This window comes from Notolabrus celidotus, chromosome 10 (genome assembly GCF_009762535.1).
Source record: "Notolabrus celidotus isolate fNotCel1 chromosome 10, fNotCel1.pri, whole genome shotgun sequence".
Lineage (NCBI taxonomy): Eukaryota > Metazoa > Chordata > Actinopteri > Labriformes > Labridae > Notolabrus > Notolabrus celidotus.
The window spans coordinates 12759675-12780073 of NC_048281.1; the positions used below are offsets into that span (position 1 = coordinate 12759675).

Consider the following 20399-nt stretch of genomic DNA (forward strand, 5'->3'; position numbering starts at 1 on the left):
CAGGCCTATAATAGACCTACAACAGACTTACAACAGACTTATAACAGACCTATATATACTTATAAGAGACATATAACAGACTTATAACAGACCTATAAAAGACTTCAAACAGACCTATTACAGACCTATAACAGATCTATAACAAACTTATAACAGAATTTTTACAGATTCATATTATTCCTTATCTGATACAGTTTGCGGGTTGTTTTGATGTGTTTCTCCACCTGTCACATGGCTCAAGGTCCCCCCAACCCCTCCCATACTTTGTTTTTTGTTGTCCCCCCCCCTACCCCCCACCCAGCAGACAGATCCAGGTCTCATTGGATTCTCTTCTGGTCTGCTGCACGTACACAGAAGTCGGATGGTAATTATTGTCTGCCATCGCGTGGATCAATTTGCATTTAACCCAGATTTCAGGGCCGAGGAGGATTGTGACGCCACAGAAACCAGAACAGGAAGCCATCTTCTCCTCGCCTTTCTCACTCCTTCATATTCATCACATAAACATAGCTGATAGCTTCCCCTTACTGTCTCACCCTGCTTCACTTTACACAGGTGTTAATCTTTTTACATGTTTCAGCTAACGCGACAGACGTCCAGGACAGAGACATCCTGAGACAATCCACCCCTCCACCCCCTAACCCCTCCAACGCCACCATCACCCCAAGGGCAGGCTGTGTCCACTGGGTCACCTCATTCTGCTCCTGGGGGCTTCCTCTTCCCATGGTCATTAAGAAATCTGGATTGGGGGAACAGGGAACCTGGAAGTAGGGGTACACTCTTAGTTTAGCTTAGCTTATTATAAAAGCTAGAATAAAGGATTGTGTCTATAACCATATACTCATTCTCTGCACGGTGAGCTCAACACTCGTCTTGCTGGACGCTGAATGACGTCAAACGTGCAGCTCAGCGTCAGATTAATCACATTTCACTGCTTTTATACGTAAAGAGTGTAATAAATGATGTGTGACGTCACATACGTCCGTTTATTATACAGACTGTGGTTAGATACCATTGGCTGTTCACTAGTTTTCACAATGCATTGTGGGAAACAATGAGTCCACTATATAGGCTACATAGGCTACAATTAGTCTTCCTCAGAATACAAATGTCACATATGCTCTGTGTGCTGCTGAGCACAGTGCACCATAGAACAGTGTCTGTTAGCCAAGCTTATCATACAAAAGGTAACAACTGTAGTAGCAGGTGCTAAAATACTAGCAAGACACTAACAACAGAAGCTAACTTTTTGATATCTGAAACATTTATAACTTTTATTATTTGCACTAAGTTATCTTTAATTGTAAATCGTAAATACTAACATGTTAGCACAAACTCCTACCAGTGCAGTGCTGAGCTAGCATGTAGCATGGGAGGATTTTGGATGATGTACATTCAGATAAGCAGTGCTACCTTGTGTAGCCTGTTGACTCTGTGTAGCATGTTAGCATGTCAGGAACATATGAACATGTTTAACCTCCATGTTTGACCCTGACTGACTGGATTCAGAGCGAGCTATCGACTGACCTGATTCGTCCTGCTCTCCTGTCACATCATCATCATCATCATTGCTGCCATCATCCATGTGTGAACAGGCTTCATCTGTGTCACATCGATCACACACACACACACACACACACACACACACACACACACACACACACACACACACACACACACACACGCACACACCTACACACACACACACACACACACCTACACACACACACACACACACACACACACACACACACACACACACACACACAGTGACCTCCATTCACAGAGCGGACACAAAGCCGTTCTTTCAGGTTCATCTGGACTGATGTAATAAAATTGACACATGGAGTCGGCTGATTCTGGGCCGCCTGTTACCTAAACTGTTCTCTGCAAAGCTCTGTCACCTCCCCTCACTGCAAATGAATCAATTACAGAGCACTATAATCCTGTTAGGGGGGGCATGCATACCTCCCTGTTGGCAGGTGCTGGCAGGCTGAGGGGGGGCAGCTGATATCAAAGCTGGGGGGTTTATCTGCCACGTTACAACCGGCGAGTACAAGCCGCTGAGCCGCTCGCAGTCTCAGCCGACACAATGAAACAGTATTCAGAGTGAAAGCGCTCAGAACAAAACCTGAGCACGTCTCGCTGCAGACTCAGAGCCAGAGGAGGATTTATTTATTTCATCCAGAAATCAAAGAGAGCTTTATCTCCATCCTCCTCCTCCTCCCAGTCAGACTCTGACACCATCAGACACCCGGCAGCACCCGGCAGCAGCAGCAGCAGCAGAGTTTGATGAGTTATCTGATGATTGGGATGAATCTGAGAAACGTCCAACAGCTGGAAACTTCTCTTTATATCATCCCAGACTTTAATCACAAGAACCACAACGAGACTCTGAGATCTTACCAAACCATTCATGTGTTAGCAGAGATCCCTGATCTATAACAACACAGGCTGATTCAAAACTGATCATAAATTATAACAATAATGTTAGAGCTCCTTTAGAACAGGCTCATAAAGAACTTAGAAAATCAAGAACCCAAACACAGAAAACTCAGACCACAGATCAACCTATACCACAAAAAGCTCAACGACAACAACAACCCAGGAACATGAGAACCATGCCACAGGTTAACCCAAAAACAAGAGATCTCAACAACAGGAGAACTCGATCACAGGAGAACCCAACAACAGGAGAACCCAACAACAGGAGAACCCAACCACAGGAGGATCCAACAACAGGAGAACCCAACAACAGGAGAACCCAACCACAGGAGGATCCAACAACAGGGGAACCCAACAACAGGAGAACTCGATCACAGGGGAACCCAGCAACAGGAGAATCCGACCACAGGGGAACCCAGCCACAGGAGAACCTGTCCATGACCTCAGTGTTTTTGGAAGTCAGAGGTCTTGTGCATGTCTGAGGTTTGTTTGGAGCTATTAATTGGCCCTTGAGTCGATGATTAGTTATTGATAAAGTTATTGATCAGTAAACTCAGATGACTATTTCTGTGTTACAGAGACTTCCTGAATCTGTTATCAGGTACAACTGTTACTGATGGGGGGGGGCTGTGGGAACCAGCAATCCGCCTCATTGTTACCGCAATGACGCTCCTGGGCACGCTCAGTGTGACACATTCACAAGGTCCAACATGTCTGGCAGCAGTGGCCGACATTCTGAAGCACCTTGACAGATAAACGCAGCATCGAGCGGCCCGGGGGAATAAAGAGGCCAACAATGACAGGACCATCCTCCCCCTCCTCCCCCTTCCTCACCCCTCAGGAAGGCGGGAGGGGGCAGAGGGCTCAGAGACAACAAGATGGAGGGAGAGAAAGAGAGAGTGGGAGAAAGAGAGAAAGAGAGGAGGGAGGGGGGAACAACTAAAGCCCCTGATTCACCCTCCTCCCCCCTCCTCCCCTGTCGTCCGCCTGGGCTCACCCAGACCATTGTGCGCCCGGGGGGTTCAGGAGATAAATGGCCGCATGTTAACCACGTTTGACAGGCTGCACAAAAGGGGACACCTCGGGTCCCATGACGTAACCTGTACACCCCCCATCACCCAACCACCATCCTACCTCACCCACCTCCCCCCAACATCCCCACAGAGCCACCCCCGATAAACACCACCACCCAAACACAGGAGTTCCAGTCTGGACAGGAAGAGGGATTATTCTTCACATTGATCCGGCCCTTTCAGTATAAGAGCCCCCTACAGGAGTTTAAACTCAGAGGAGTGGAGCATCTGCGTTTAGAGACCATCTTTGATTTCACAGAGTCCATCAGTAATCAATAACCCAGCTCTGATCAATAACCCTGATGCTTCCGAGCTCTGTAATAAACCATAAACTTTTCAGATGTGAGTCTTAAATTCTGCCATGACTCAACAACATGTTATCTGGTTAGCATGTTAGCATGGATACTTCTCAGCTGACCCGTGGTTGTTGAGCTGAGGATGTAAACATGAGCCTGAACACATCACAGTGAAACTTCACCTTCAGACCACCACAAATTTACTCATATTAGCATTTGACCTGATTCTCTCTGTGAAAGGGTTAAAAATGATCACGTCTTGTGCCAATAAATACTTAAAAACTGAAAGAACTCACAGCAACCAGCGTCTGAGTAGTTTTCTTCATTGATCACCTGACTGTGTTTATGAGTCATGGTTCAGGTTTTAAATTCTGCGGTTTAAGATCTTCATTAGACAGGGTTGGAATATTTATTAGTGGATTACTTTTTGCTCTTTGAGTCCCATCATGTTATTTTCTACGCTGATGGTAAATGTTAGTACGTTTGTTAAGAGTTGCTCTTTGGAGCGTTTTGTAGAAGTTGTGTTTGTAAAGGATAACGGCGCATGTTTAGTGTTTATTTAACTTTTGTAGTTTCTAAACCTACGACAAACTTCAGTGTCTTAAAGGCAGTGCATCATGACACATCTGTGTGAACACATCTCCGTTTTCGCTGTAATAAATCACGAAGCACAAAAGCAGCAGAATGGAGCGTCTGTCGTCCTCAGTGCAGGCTGGAGGCGGGGGGGGGTTCTGAGGGAGGGGGCTGGTTTAGGATGGGGGGGATTATTCTCCTCTGCTAACCTTTTCAGCTCAGCCTGTTTCTTTGATGGCTGACAGGACTCACAAAAGCACCTGCCCCATCCCCAAGTGTCCCCCCTGCCTCCCCCGCTCACCCCCCCTGACCTGACCGGCATTCCTGGCCCACAGGGGGTCCTCCCCATGGCTACCTTTACACCCCCCTCCCCAAACCAGAGTCTGGTAATCCTACAGCAAACATGGTGGTGCAGCTCAGAGGCCGTGCACGAGACTTCTCACAGCCGTTTCAATGAAAGGTGGGCCGCTGAAGAAGCCTGTCACCGTGGGAACCAACAAACCATTTTGGGATAGGCCAAATAGGATGGTTGGTGCAGATCTAAAGGTGCAGAAAGCTGGATCAGAGAGGGGGCGGGATAAGCCGGACACCATCAGAAACAGAAGAGAACTGAAACGACTTCTGTGAATCAAAGGCGCACTTAACATACGACGCGCCTCTGCAGGGACAACGGTGCAGTTCAGACGTGTTTCCGCATGCTGCAGCTCCACGCAATTCTACTCACCTCAGTGAACGCCGTGCTATCCGAGCACCGCACTCTGCAAACGGTTGTCCCCGAACGCAGCGCTAACTGAACGGCACGCTATCTGAATGGCGCGCTCCCTGAAATGCGCTCTCTCCTAACGCTGCGCTATCCGAATGCTGCTCACTCTCTTTACACATAGTTCAAAAATCTAAACACGTGACAAAGTACAGACTGAGTTATCAATCACCCAGAGGTGCACACACACACACACACACACACACACACACACACACACACACACACACACACACACACACACACACACACACACAGTATTGTTCCTGATTAAACAAAACGCTGCTGTCACGCTTGTTAGGCTCAACAAAGATGGCCGAAAGCCGTAACCTCCATCAGTCTGCAGCTGTCAGTCAAAGCAGAGAGTGTGAAGATAATATAACCACCCACACACACCCACACCCACACCCAAAATTGAGTCAAACACTGTGCTCAGCCTGAATGAACGACCAACAAGTTCTGGTATTTTTGAGATCATTGATGTTTGAACTCTCAGACCTGAATCACTTAGGGCAGAGTTGGACCTAGTTGATCTCACGGTGACTCTGGGACTCAGTGATCACACGGTCTCAGAGGTAGAGAAGTGTCCTTCAGACCAGACTGGGGACAGGCTCTGACAGGATGTCAGCTCAGATACCTCTCACTCAGGGGTCACTTCAGCAGGACTCCCCTGAGGCTCGCACTGAGCGCGCTCCTAACACTCATTACTCTAATTGGTGGATCTGTGACCAGGAAGTGGAGCGGTGTCACTGCAGCCAGAGAGCCTGCTGATCTGATGTGATCTGGCCCAAGGAGGTTTCAGTGAGAGCAGCGAGAGCACGATCCTCCTGAACACTCGAGGTGAAGTCAGTGAACTCTAAAGGGGGAGAGTTACCGATGGACACAGTGCTGCGTTCAAGTGCAGTCTGAAGATGGAAATATTACAAACTTTAACTCCAGCAGACCAATCAGCATCCAGTGACTTCACTCGTTTAACTCTCCGCATGACTGCAACATCCAGAGGACTGTTTCTGTCTATCTACCTGTTCACACCTGCTCACACCTGCTCACACCTGCTCACACCTGCTCACTCCTGCTCACACCTGCTCACACCTGCTCACTCCTGCTCACACCTGCTCACACCTGCTCACTCCTGCTCACACCTGCTCACACCTGCTCACGCCTTTTCACACCTGCTCACCCCTTTTTTCACCTGCTTACATCTGTTCACAACTGTTCCTGTCTGTTCACACCTGCTCAGGCTTGTTCCTGTCTGTTCACACCTGTTCCTGTCTGATCACAACTGCTCACACCTGCTCACACCTGCTCACATCTGCTCACACCTGCTCACACCTGTATCTGTCTGTTTCTGTGTGTTCACACAGGTACACACCTGTTTCTGTCTGTTCACACTGGTTCACACCTGGTTTCTGTCCCTTCCAGCCTGTTCACACCTGTTCCTGTCTGATCAGACCTGTTCCTGTCTGTTCCTGTCTATTTCTGTCTACTCACAACTGTTTCTGTCTGTTCCTGTCTGTTCACTCCTGTTTCTGTCTGTTCCTGTCTGTTCACTCCTGTTCATGTCTGTTCCTGTCTGTTCACTCCTGTTCCTGTCTTTTCCTGTCTGTTCACTCCTGTTTCTGTCTGTTCCTGTCTGTTCACTCCTGTTCATGTCTGTTCCTGTCTGTTCACTCCTGTTCATGTCTGTTCCTGTCTGTTCACTCCTGTTCCTGTCTTTTCCTGTCTGTTCACTCCTGTTTCTGTCTGTTCCTGTCTGTTCACTCCTGTTCATGTCTGTTCCTGTCTGTTCCTGTCTGTTTCTGTGTTCACACCTGTTCACTCCTGTTCCTGTCTGTCAAAACTTGTTCCTGTCTGTCAAAACTTGTTCCTGTCTGTCAAAACTTGTTCCTGTCTATTCACTTCTGTTCCTGTCTGTTCCTGTCTGTTCACTCCTGTTCCTGTCTTTTCATGTCTGTTTCTGTGTTCACCCCTGTTCACACCTGTTCACCTGTTTCTGTCTGTTCCTGTCTGCTCACGCCTGTTTCTGTCTGTTCCTGTCTGTTCCTTCTGTTAACACTTGTTCCTGTCTGTTCTTGTCTGTTCTTGTCTGTTCACTCCTGTTCCTGTCTGTTCCTGTCTGTTCCTGTCTGTTCCTGTCTGTTCCTGTCTGTTCCTGTCTGTTCCTGTCTGTTCCTGTCTGTTCCTGTCTGTTCCTGTCTGTTCCTGCTGCTGTAAGAGGTTCAGTGGAAGCTGCCTGCCTTTAAAAAAATCTGATTTCATCCACAGCAGTCACACTGAGGTGGGCATGGCTTGTAGTTGTGGGACAGAGGTGCTTGGGGCCCATCAGGGGGGGAAGTTATTGAGGTGTGGCAGTGATCAGCATACACAGATGACACCTTAACCAGCCTTCTGTTATTGATCTATCCATGTGGTGTTAGTGTGTGTGTGTGTGTGTGTGTGTGTGTGTGTGTGTGTGTGTGTGTGTGTGTGTGTGTGTGTTTTAGTGTGTGTGTGTGTGTGCGTGTGTTTGTGTGTGTGTGTGTGTGTGTGTGTGTGTGTGTGTGTGTGTGTGTGTGTGTGTGTGAGTGTGTGTGTGACCTTGCCGCAGGAGCTTGACCAATCAAACAAACTGTTTCTGTGAGGGGTGGGGCTGAGTGCAGAGAATAACTGAACCTGAACAGATCTGTTTTTGTGATTAACTGACATTCAAAGTGCACATCACATCTGAAGTCAGTCCACCTGTCCACCTGTCCACCTGTCCACCTGTCCACCTGTCCACCTCTTCACCTGTCCACCTGTCCACCTCTTCACCTGTCAAACCAGTCCACGTGTTCACGTGTTCACCTGTCCACCTGTTCACCTGTCCACCTGTTCCCCTGTCCACATGTCCTTCTGTCCACCTTTCCACCTGTCCACCTGTTCCCGTCCACCTGTTCACGTGTTCCCCTGTCCACATGTCCACCTGTTCACCTGTTCCCCTGTCCACATGTCCACCTGTTCACCTGTCCACCTGCCTACGTGTCCACCATTCCACCTGTTCACTTGCTCACCTGCTCACCTGTTCTGCTGTGATGCCGAAAGCTAATTGATACTGCAGATAGTAATCATAGCTGCGGATGACATCAAGGTTTAAAAAACATTTTAAAAAGTATTTTTTAAATGTAAATATATATCTATTTACTGTGTACATGTAAATACTTCACCTTAATATATATTTATTAACATAAAAACTAAATGTTTACAAACCTAAATGTAAATTTATGAGTTTAAAGATTAAAAGTAAACATATGTATCAATGTCAAGATTAAATGTAAACATACATTTTAACTTAAAGATTAAATGAAAAAATATGAAATGTAAAGATTAAACGTAAACGTATGTATAAAAATAAAGATTAAATTTAAACATATCACGTAAAGATTGAACGTAAACATATGTAAGGTTAAGATTGATTGAAAAATATGTCACATAAGGACTAAACATTATATATGTAGGGTAAAGATTGATCTTAAACATATGTAACCTAAGGATTAAACATAAACATATGTAACATAAGGATAAAATGTAAATATATGTAGGGTAAAGATTGATCGTAAACATATGTAATGTAAGGATTAAACGTAAGCATATGTATTAACGTAAAGATTAAACGTAAACATATGTAACATAAGGATTAAACAAATATATGTAAGGTTAAGATTGATTGTAAATATATGTAACATAAGGATTAAATGTAAATATATGTAAGGTAACGATTGATCGTAAATATATGTAACGTAAAGATTAGTCAGTCACCTTGACACACAGCAGAAACCTGACCTTTACACCAACACCATTCCACTGGAGCAACGCATCAAGGGAGACGTAGAAGACACACAGAAGTGAGCTTTGTTATAGCAGAAGACAACATCACCTCACCACACACAAACACACACACACACTCTCACACATACCTACACACACACACACACACACACTCTCACACATACCTACACACACACACACACACACACACACACACACACACACACACACACACAAACACACACACACACACACACACACACACACACACACACACCCACACACACCCCTCACCTTAGTATTACAGTCTTTTTCGATTGCTTAAACGCAATTTTGAAAACTGACCATTTTGTCAAAACACTACACACAATTCACACAACCACACACACACACAAGTAGCAGAACACCTCAGATCCTTTGCAAAATGAAACATTCTTGTAAAAACTTACACTAATTTATCAAAACCATACATGAGACACACATTTCTTATGACTACACAAGACCAATGCTGCAGACTCTTTGTACACCCAAATCAGTCAACATGTCAACTTGGAGAATCACAACAAAACATGTCCCAGTTTTCATGCTACTACAGCAGTGTGCATAACACTGTAAGCTCAGCAAATATCAGACAAACATGAAATACCTTATCCAGTTGCAGGCGAACTCACCTGCTTCATTTTTATAGTGCTTAAACCTGATTGGTGTGTCTACAATTAAGCAATCATGTGTTTGCGCACCTGATGGCTGTGTTTAACCAATTGGCTCATTTGTGTAGTAATTTGACAGTCAGTGCTTTGGAATTGCAAGGAAGTGACATCATGATATACTTCTGTGTCTAATGTATACAAGTGTGTTTAGTGTTTAGCAAAAAGTGTGAGGCTGACATTGTGCTTATAGTGGTGCAGATCTGGGACGATGTTTTGCTCCCTGAGTGTAAGGTTTTGATAATTGTGTAATACTTTTGATTTTAGTGTTTATGCAGTCGTAAAAACTGTAATAACCACAAATAACTATGTTTATGACGATCACATGACTGTGATGTCACTGTGACGTCACAGAGGGCGACAGATGCTCTTGTTCCTGTTGTGTTTTATTTTTGCGGGTGGTGTTTGGAGGATGTATTAAGTAGACTTCCTGTTGTTAATATAAAGGGCCCCCCTCCCAAACAAAGGTCCCCCGTTCACAGTGGCGTCCCCACTCCTCCTCTGCAGTCCGACCAGAGGACCTGAGGCGTCTGGGAGGAAATCTGACTAAGTCCTGAGGGGGGAGATAATCTGCTTTTCTTCACAATAAAACGTCTCAGAGAGGCGGAGGACACGACAAATTAAGGATTCATATCACACGCTGCATTTTAAAGCTGACTCCTGACCTGCAGCGAGGTCCCTCCAGGGGCCCCCTACAGCCCAGACACAGAACTACACCAGCAGAAGTTCAAGTACAGACGATCACAGGGCGCTTTAACTCTGATTCTGTCCCAACACTGAAAAGAGCGCTCAGATGACTAAGATGAAGATTACCTGAGCAGGTTGACCCCAGCCAACATAAATAACCTCTCTCTCTCTCTCTCTCTCTCTCTCTCTCTCTGTCTCTCTCTCTCTCTCTCTCGCTCTTTCTCTCACTCTCTCTCTCTCTCTCTCTCTCTCTCTCTCTCTCTCTCTCTCTCTCTCTCTCTCTCTGTCTGTCTGTCTGTCTGTCATAGTCTTTGTTAACATCTCTCGCCCCGCTCACTCACTCCTTCAGCTGTGGGGGGGTCTATATAGGGCACTAACACCTTCACGCCACCTAACATCTTCCTCTCTTTATTAACCTCCCCCTCCTCTCTCTCTTTTCTCCTCCTCTCTTCTTGGGATCTTTTCATCGGAGAAGGTGCTGAGCTGAGCGGCCCCGCGGCGGAGCGAGGGTCTGAATTGTGATTAAGACGGAGGAGAGAGGAGCAGCTTTTCTTTGTTCTGCCCTGAGGGAGGTGTTTACTGAAGGGGGGAGACATTCAGGTCAGAGAGAGAGAGAGAGAGAGAGAGAGAGAGAGAGAGAGAGAGAGACGGGGGGAGAGAGAGGGGGAGAGAAAGATAGAGAGAGGGGGGGAGAGAGCGAGAGAGAGGGAGAGAAAGAGAGAGAGGGAGAGAGAGAGGGGGGGAGAGAGAGAGAGGGGGGGGGGCATCTCAGTGTGTTGGTGTTTATGGGTTACAGGGACATTAATCCTGATTCATACCCACATTAGAGGGACTCACAGCCCTCATAGAGCTGAGGACCGGGCAGCAGCTCTAACATGTAGAAGTGTTCGAGTTCAGGTCAGTAAAGTTTCTGCGATGAAGGGAGTCCTGATAAAACCAGTTTATATAAATATTAAAAATCCATACTGACTGAAACCGTTTCAGGAGACAGACACTACGACTGATAAAAAACTGACATGCTACGTACATGCTAACATGCTACATATATGCTAACATGCTCTAAATTTCTCAATTTTAATTAAATATTGATCAAATATTCAGATATAGAAGCAGACCCTGTACTCATGTCCACAGTGCCTGTCCTCATGTCCTCTCTAACAGTTTAAAAAACTCTGAAGATTTAAAAACACAATGGTGCTGCAGACTGGGTGTGTGTGTGAGAGTGTGAGTTTGTGAGTGTGTGTGTGTGTGTGACTGTATGTCACTGTGTGTATGTGTGTTTGCACCTGTCCTCATGCCTGTTTACAGCACCTGTCCTCGTGTCTGTCCTCAGCACCTGTCCTCATGTCCTGAGCACCTGTCCTCGTGTCTGTCCTCAGCACCTGTCCTCATGTCGGTCTACAGCACCTGTCTTGATGTCCTCAGCAGCTGTCCTCACGTCCTAAGCAGCTGTCCTCATGTCTTAAGCAGCTGTCCTCATGTCCTCAACACCTGTCCTCATTTCTGTCTTCAGCACCTGTCCACATGTCTGTCCAAAGCACGTATCCTTATCTCTGTCCACAGAACCTATCCTCATGTCTGTCCACAGCACCTATCCTCATGTCTGTCAACAACAGCTCTTCTCTTGTCCTCAGCAGCTGACCTCTTGTCTGTCCACAGCACCTGTCCTCATGTCCTAAGCATCTATTCTCATGTCTCTCCATGGCACCTGTCCTCATGTCTGTCCACAGCACCTGTCCTCATGTCTGTCCACAGCACCTGTCCTCATGTCTGTCCACAGCACCTATCCTCATGTATGTCCACAACAGCTCTTCTCTTATCCTCAGCACCTGTCCTCATGTCTGTCCACAGCACCTGCCCTCATATCTGTCCACAGCACCTTTTTGTCCACAGCACCTGTCCTCATGTCTGTCCACAGCACCTGTCTTCATGTCTGTGCACAGCACCTGTCCTCATGTCTGTCCACAGAACCTGTCCACCTATATGTCCACAGCACCTGTCTTCATGTCTGTCCACAGCACCTGTCCTCATGTCGGTCCATGGCACCTGTCCTCATGTCTGTCCACAGCACATGTCCTTATGTCCTCTCTAAAAGTTTAAATCTCCACAGATAGAACTCTGAATATTTAAAAAGAAAGGGGTGCTTCAGGAGTGTGTCCATGTGTGTATGTGTGTGTGTGTGTGTGTGTGTGTGTTTGTTCGTGTGTGTGTGTGTGTGTGTGTGTGTGTGTGATGTGTCTGTGTGTGTGTGTGTGTGTGTGTGTGTGTGTGTGTGTCTGTGTGTGTGTGTGACTCTGTGTGCATGTGTGTATGTCTCTGTATTAGGGATGACCACAATTAATCGATTATCGATTAATTGATTGTTAAGACATTACTCGAAACACACATTTTTCTTATCAATTTTCCGTCCCGTGGAACAAACATTATGTGGTCTCATATTACATTCATCTATCATGGAGGTGTTTTAAGTTTAAAGCATGTTTCCATGTGAATCAGCTGTTAAAGGTGTTAAAGGTGTTGCACACAGCGGAGACGCTCAGCTGGGGGCTGCGGCTGTGCGTCAGTTCTCCACGTGCGCTTTTTAAAAGAGGATCAATACAAAACTGCTGCCAACAACAACACGGACACAAAGGTTGACAGCTTTAAACAGGATATTTCCACCTTTGGATACGAAGGCAAAAGACAGGTGGGAAATTCTGGTACGCTACGTTTACAGAGCAGCAACATCAGAGCCGTCTGAGCTTTTCTGCAGCTGGACTGATTATGACCCGGTTGCGCTCCGGGCTGACACCTGACCGAATACACATGTTTATTTTCTCAATAAGAACGAGGAGACAGAAAACTGGACACTGTGAGTCTGAAGGACTTTTCTGTTAGTATTATGAGCCTTCAGTTTATAAGATTATGTCCGCGGAGAATATTTTAATGAGCCTGATCGTTGATATTCTGCGTGTCAAACATATACCCGTATTCAATCCCGTCAGTTATATGCATTTTGTTGCTGTAGAAAATATAATTTAGGGGGAAAACAACGTATTTGGCATTGTTTTTGACGTAAGAATAATAATGTTTTTTCTTATCAATTAATCGATAATTGATCGTTAACATTTCCAAAAATCGATCACAGAAAATACTTAAAATGTACATCCCTACTCTGTATGTGTGTGGGTGTGTGTGTGGGTATGTCACTGGGTGTACGTGTGTATGTCATTGTATGCACGTGTGTATGTGTGTGTGTGTGTGTGTGTGTGAGTGTGTGTGTGTGTGTGTGTGTGTGTGTGTTTGAGTGTGAGTGTGTGTGTGTGTGTGTGTGTGTGTGTGTGTGTCTGTGTGTGTGTGCGCGCGTTTGTGTGTGTGTGTGTGTGTGTGTGTGTGTGTGTGTGTGTGTGTGTGTGTGTGTGTGTGTGTCTGTGCAGGTTGTAAACATGGCGACAGTAAACAGCAGCAGGGTGTTTGGTACAATGACACGGCTGTGAGACATGTGGCATGAATGGTGCAGCAGGCGGCCTGACACGGAGGACAGTGAAAACACCGAGGGACAGTGAACAGACCGAGGGACAGTGAACACACTGGGGGACAGTGAACACACCTAGGGACAGTGAAAACACAGAGGGACAGTGAACACACCTGGGGACAGTGAACACACCGAGGGAAAGAAAACACACCGAGGACAGTGAACACACGAGAGACAGTGAACACACCAAGGGACAGTAAACACACCGAGAGACAGTGAATGCACTGAGGACAGTGAACAGACCAAGGGACAGTGACGCACAAAGCGACAGTGACGCATCGAGAGACAGTAAACATACCGAGGGACAGTGAATGTACCAAGGGACAGAGACGCACCAAGGGACAGTGAACGTACTGAGGGACAGTGAATGCAATGTGGACAGTGAACACATCAAGGGACAGTGAACGCACCGAGGGACAGTGACGCATCTAGATACAGTAAACACGAGGGGCAGTGAACGCACCAAGGGACAGTGACGCACCAAGGGACAGTGACGCACCAAGGGACAATGAACATACTGAGGGACAGTGAATGCAATGTGGACAGTGAACACATCAAGGTACAGTGAACGCACCGAGGGACAGTGAACACACCGAGGGACAGTGAACGCACCGAGGGACAGTCAACACACCGAGGGACAGTAAACACACAGAGGGACAGTGACGCACTGAGGGACAGTCAACACACTGAGGGACAGTGAACGCAGCGGGGGCAGTGAACAAACCAAGGGACAGTGAGGCAGCGAGGGACAGTGACGCATCGAGAGACAGTAAACACGAGGGGCAGTGAACGCACCAAGGGACAGTGACCAACCAAGGGACAGTGAACATACTGAGGGACGGTGAATGCAATGTGGACAGTGAACACATCAAGGGACAGTGAACACATCAAGGGACAGTGAACGCACCGAGGGACAGTGAAGCACCGAGGGACAGTGAAGCACCGAGGGACAGTGAACACACCGATGGACATTGAAGCACCGCGGGACAGTGAACACACTGAGAGACAGTTAGCACATGGAGGACAGTGAACACAGCGAGGGAAAGTGAATGCACTAAGGGACAGTGAACAAACCGAGGGTCAGTTAACACACCGAGGACGGTGAACACATCGAGGGACAGTGAACACACCGAGGGACAGTTAACACACTGGGGATAGTGAACACACCGAGGACAGTGAACACACCGAGGGACAGTGAACACACCGAGGACAGTGAACACATCGAGGGACAGTTAACACACCGAGGGACAGTGAATGTACCAAGGGACAGTGAATGAACAAGGGACAGTGAATGCACCGAGGGACAGTAAACACACCTAGGGACAGTGAAGGCACCGAGGGACAGTCGACACACTGAGGGACAGTGACGCACTGAGGGACAGTCAACACACTGAGGGACAGTGAACGCAGCGAGGGCAGTGAACACATCAAGGGACAGTGAACGCACCAAGGGACAGTGAACACACTGGACAGTGAAGCACCAAGGGACAGTGAACACACCAGGGGACAGTGAAGCAACGAGGGACAGTGAAGCACCGAGGGACAGTGAACACACCGAGGGACAGTTAACACACCGAGGATAGTGAACACACCGAGGACAGTGAACACACCGAGGGACAGTGAACACACCGAGGACAGTGAACACATCGAGGGACAGTAAACACACCGAGGGACAGTCAACGCACCGAGGGACAGTAAACACACCGAGGGACAGTGACGCACTGAGGGACAGTCAACACACTGAGGGACAGTCAACACACCGAGGACATTGAATACATCGAGGGACAGTTAACACACCGAGGGACAGTGAATGTACCAAGGGACATTGGTCACACCGAGGACAGTGAACACACCGAGGGACAGTGAACACACCGAGGGACAGTGAACACACCGAGGGACAGTTAACACATCGAGGACAGTGAACATACCGAGGGAAAGCGAATGCACCATGGGACAGTGAATGTACCAAGGGACAGTGAAGACACCGAGGACAGTGAACACATCGAGGGACAGTTAACACACCGAGGACAGTGAACACACCGAGGACAGTGAACACACCGAGACAGTTAACACACTGAGGACAGTGAACACATCGAGGGACAGTGAATGCACCAAGGGACAGTAAACACACCGAGGGACAGTCAACGCACCGAGGGACAGTAAACACACCGAGGGACAGTGACGCACTGAGGGACAGTTGACACACTGAGGGACAGTGATGGCACCGAGGGACAGTCAACAGACCAAGGGACAGTGAGGCAGCGAGGGACAGTGACATCCAGAGACAGTAAACACGAGGGGCAGTGAACGCACCAAGGGACAGTGACCCACCAAGGGACAGTTAACGTACTGAGGCACAGTGAATGCCATGTGGACAGTGAACACATCAAGGGACAGTGAACGCACCGAGGGACAGTGAACACACCGATGGACAGTGAAGCACCAAGGGACAGTGAACACACCAGGGGACAGTGAAGCAACGAGGGACAGTGAAGCACCGAGGGACAGAGAACACACCGGGGGACAGTGAAGCACCGAGGAACAGTGAACACATTGTGGACAGTGAACGCTTTGGGGACAGTGAACACACCGAGGACAGTGAACGCACCAAGGACTGTGAACACACCAAGGACAGTGACACGCCGAGAACAGTGAACACACCAAGGGACAGTGAACGCACTGAGAACAGTGAACACTCCTTGTCCATCTTCAGATCTCACGTCCTGACGTTCAGGTTTAAAGATGAAGCTCTGTCTGACTCTGAGAGAGCAGAGCGACTGAGCGCGCTCAGACCAGCTGATGTGACATGATGCAACACACTTCATGCAGAGATTACACACCCCCTCACACACACACACACATACGCACACAAACACACACAAACACACACACACACACACACACACACACAAATACATACACACAAATATTCAGTTTGTGCAGTTTTGGACCTCTGCAATAGAAAACATCGATCAGATCTGACCAAACTTCAGCCAGGGGACAGACTGCCAGGGACTCTGTGATTCAGGGTCTCTGTGTTTCAGGCTCTCTGTGTTTCAGGGTCTTAGGGTTTCAGAGTCTCAGGGTTTCAGGGTCTCAAACAGCTGCAGCCTCACAGCTGGATGTGACGGACAGACACTCAGAGACGGAGGAGGCCGACCAGTCTGCACCAGTCTGCACAGATCCTGTTACAGCAGGCCCTTATCTGCACCCTCCCACATACACCCTGCGTCCTCACCCCCATCAGCAAAACCCCGGACCCTGAGAGGAGGAGACGGAGCCGAATCCCCAGAAGAAGAAAAACCACAACGACGTGAAGCCGCAGAGCAAGAGAAAACTGCTCTTCAGGTCGGAGGAATGAAAGAGAGGAGACGGTTTCTAATTCATTCCTCTAAAGTCCGGAGAGTTCACAACGTCTAAAGATTTAATAAACACTCACTGAATCCTCTCTCTGATTTTAAAAACACACTGAATCCTCTCTCTGATTTTAAAAACACACTGAATCTTCTCTCTGATTTTAAAAACACACTGAATCTTCACTCTGATTTAAAAACACACTAAATCTTCACTCAGATTTAAAAACACACTGAATCTTCACTCAGATTTAAAAACACACTAAATCTTCACTCAGATTTAAAAACACACTGAATCTTCACTCAGATTTAAAAACACACTGAATCTTCACTCTGATTTAAAAACACACCGAATCTTCACTCAGATTTAAAAACACACTTAATCTTCTCTCTGATTTAAAAACACACTGAATCTTCTCTCTGATTTAAACACACACTGAATCCTCTCTCTGATTTAAACACACACTGAATCCTCTCTCTGATTTTAATAAAACACGGACTGAACCTTTAAAGCTACTGCGTGTTCACTCAATATTTCGGTTTTATTCTCTCTTTAATTTAACTCATAAAATAAATCCAAGATTTTAAAACTAAAGATGATTTCATAATAAAATAAATCTTCATGTCTCAGAAGAGAGAGATCTGTGTCCTCTTTTTATTTCCTGTTTGTTTGGGAAGAATCGACACAAACAAACAAACAAATAATAAAACAAAGATTTGAAAACAAAGATAAAATGTTTCACTTTAATTTTAATAAAATCCGACACACACACACACACACACACACACACACACACACACACACACAAACAGACATCAAAGTCTGTAAAATATTTTTTTTTTAAATAAGACGTTCATTTCTGATCGGGGTTGGACCTTGAGCCGCAGACGGGCATGATCCGGACTGAGTTAAACTGGGGTCTGGACGCGGCGCGCGGATCCACAGGTCATCAAGCGGACCGAATAACGGTTTTTGCTGCTCGGACTTATACCCGCACAGTCCCGCATTGTACAGAATCCGCACACGCCGAGTCCCAGACACCCACAGAGCGACCCCCTGAACCCCGAATTTCCACACAGTCCCGCGGAAGAACTTTTCTGAGTCCGGCCGGGCGGGGACAGGCAGGGTATGCGGGAGTTGTTGCGGGACAGAGTCCGGTGTGTGTGTGTGTGTGTGTGTGTGTGTGTGTGTGTGTGTGTGTGTGTGTGTGTGTGTGTGTGTGTGTGTGTTCTTACCGTTCTTCCTGCGGGGGTTGGCCTGTTTTCGCCTCTTGCAGCGGGGACCCTCCGCCATGATCTCCTGCTTCATGGATGAGTCAGTCCGGTCCGCATGGAGCCAAAGATCCGGACCCGCTGCTCCCTCCTGAACACCAACACACAGTAAATCCCAGAACCAGGACCCGCCCGGGCCCCCTGCGACTACTTCTCCGAACTTTAGGAGGACTGAAAACTCTCCACACTTTCTTTCTCTCACTTTTTTTGTTTGGTTGGAGAGCGTGCCCCGCGCGCACTGCCGCCCCGCGTCCCCGTCCGTCCGGTCTGTGATGAGAGGACTGTGACAGAGAGGAGGAGACACACACACACACACACACACACACACACACACACACACACACACACACACACACACACAGCAGATCAGTGTGTGAGCTGGGGATTAAATTATTAAATAAAATAAAACTTGTTGATTTTATTTTTTTTACAAACTACGCGGAAGTGCGCGCGTGTCTGACAGCTGCTCTAAAATTAATCTGATCACCAATAACCGATCATTCATCGATAGATGTCTGAGAGACATAATGGCAAATCAAACACCGAGAAGTGTCAATAAAAAACACACTCACTCTAACCTGCAGTGTGTGTGTGTGTGTGTGTGTGTGTGTGTGTGTGTGTGTGTGTGTGTGTGTGTGTGTGTTTTAATCTAAAAGCATTAATTTTAATTTAGTAAATGTCCAGGTCTCGGCAGGTCGTCCTGTATTTCTTCTTCGTGTGTTTTCTGTATTTAGTGCAGAGTCTCGCGGCTGATTTCAGATCCAGACCCACTCCTGATCCGGTTCTCCGGATGTGAGCAGGGAGCGGCAGCTTCAACACGCGGGGACAGACCTCCTCCTACCCGGCCTGCCGTCCGCCCTCCTCCCGCTGAGGCTCCATCCCCCGGTCCGGTCTCCGTCTAACCCCCCTTCTTCGCCTCTGCAGCATCCACACCTGGAGCGAGCGGGCGCGCGCACCTATCAGCCTCTACCTGCGCAGGTAGCTGCAGACAGGTGAGGGCAGACAGGTGCGCGCGGAGGGGAGGAGAGGAGAGGGAGAGATGAGTAGCAGGTACCTACCGGAGCGTCTCGTGCCTCCCGCCGCTGAACGAGCAGAAGAAGAAATGGCAGGAATAGAAAAAGTGGTGCTGCAGCGCGTGCCCCCCTCCCTCGGATCAAAAAAAAAAAAAAAAACTGGTTCCGGTGACTTCGGGAGGTTGGGGGCGGGGGGGGTCCCGGCGGCAGGTCTGACTGGACCGTGAGTGCCACACCGGAGACCGTCAACGTTTTAAAATCCTGCCACATAAACAGGCGTGACACCCGCTACCAGCACGCGCCCCCTATCTACACGCGGAGGGATAATTGAAACCCCCCCTCTTCCTCCTGATCCGGATCACTCTCTGTTTCTTTGATGTGGGGGTTAAATCAGAACTCGTGCTGGTTCATGGCGCCCACGCGGCCCCTCGTGCCGCTCACACAGGAGCACACGCACCACCTGATTGGCCCACACAGGTAGATCACCTGAGCAGGTGCAGCCTCAGCACCACGCGCCGCTCAGAGGAGGGGAGGGAGCACGTGCAGACTGATCGGAGCTCTGCATCGTTCAGACCCGTTCGGTCCAAAAACTGACACTTCCGGACCTTGATTGACAGACGAAATGACAACAAGTTGCCTTTAGTTGTCTACATAACAAATAAATAAATAGAAATAAATAATGTGATGATTTTTTTCGAGCTCTGTAATGTGACATTCATTAAATCTGTTAATAGTTAATAAAGCAAACATTTAATCAATAAAAAACAAATAAAGTTTATTTGTTTACACGTATATGTCATGAAGTTAAAAAAACCCATAAATCATCAGTTTGAGTCACAACCTGTTATCAATCAAGTTATTTCAGTGACAGAATTAAAACAGAGCTCAGGTAGGTCATGTGACCACAGGTGAGTAAACTTCCA

At 47.4% G+C, this 20399-nt stretch overlaps 1 protein-coding gene across 1 annotated transcript in view; it reads right to left on the reverse strand.

Moving 5' to 3' along the window:
• Nucleotides 1-19601, reverse strand: part of zeb2a (zinc finger E-box binding homeobox 2a) — a 54356-nt gene extending 34755 nt beyond the window's left edge. Inside the window, exons 1-3 of the mRNA XM_034693742.1 lie at nt 19522-19601; nt 18666-18744; nt 18428-18554 (exon numbers count right to left, since the gene is read on the reverse strand). Of these exons, the coding sequence (XP_034549633.1) occupies nt 18428-18500 (73 nt within the window). The 5' untranslated portion in view covers nt 18501-18554; nt 18666-18744; nt 19522-19601. The remainder of the gene's footprint in view (nt 1-18427; nt 18555-18665; nt 18745-19521) is intronic.
• Between the last annotated feature and the right edge of the window lie 798 nt (nt 19602-20399).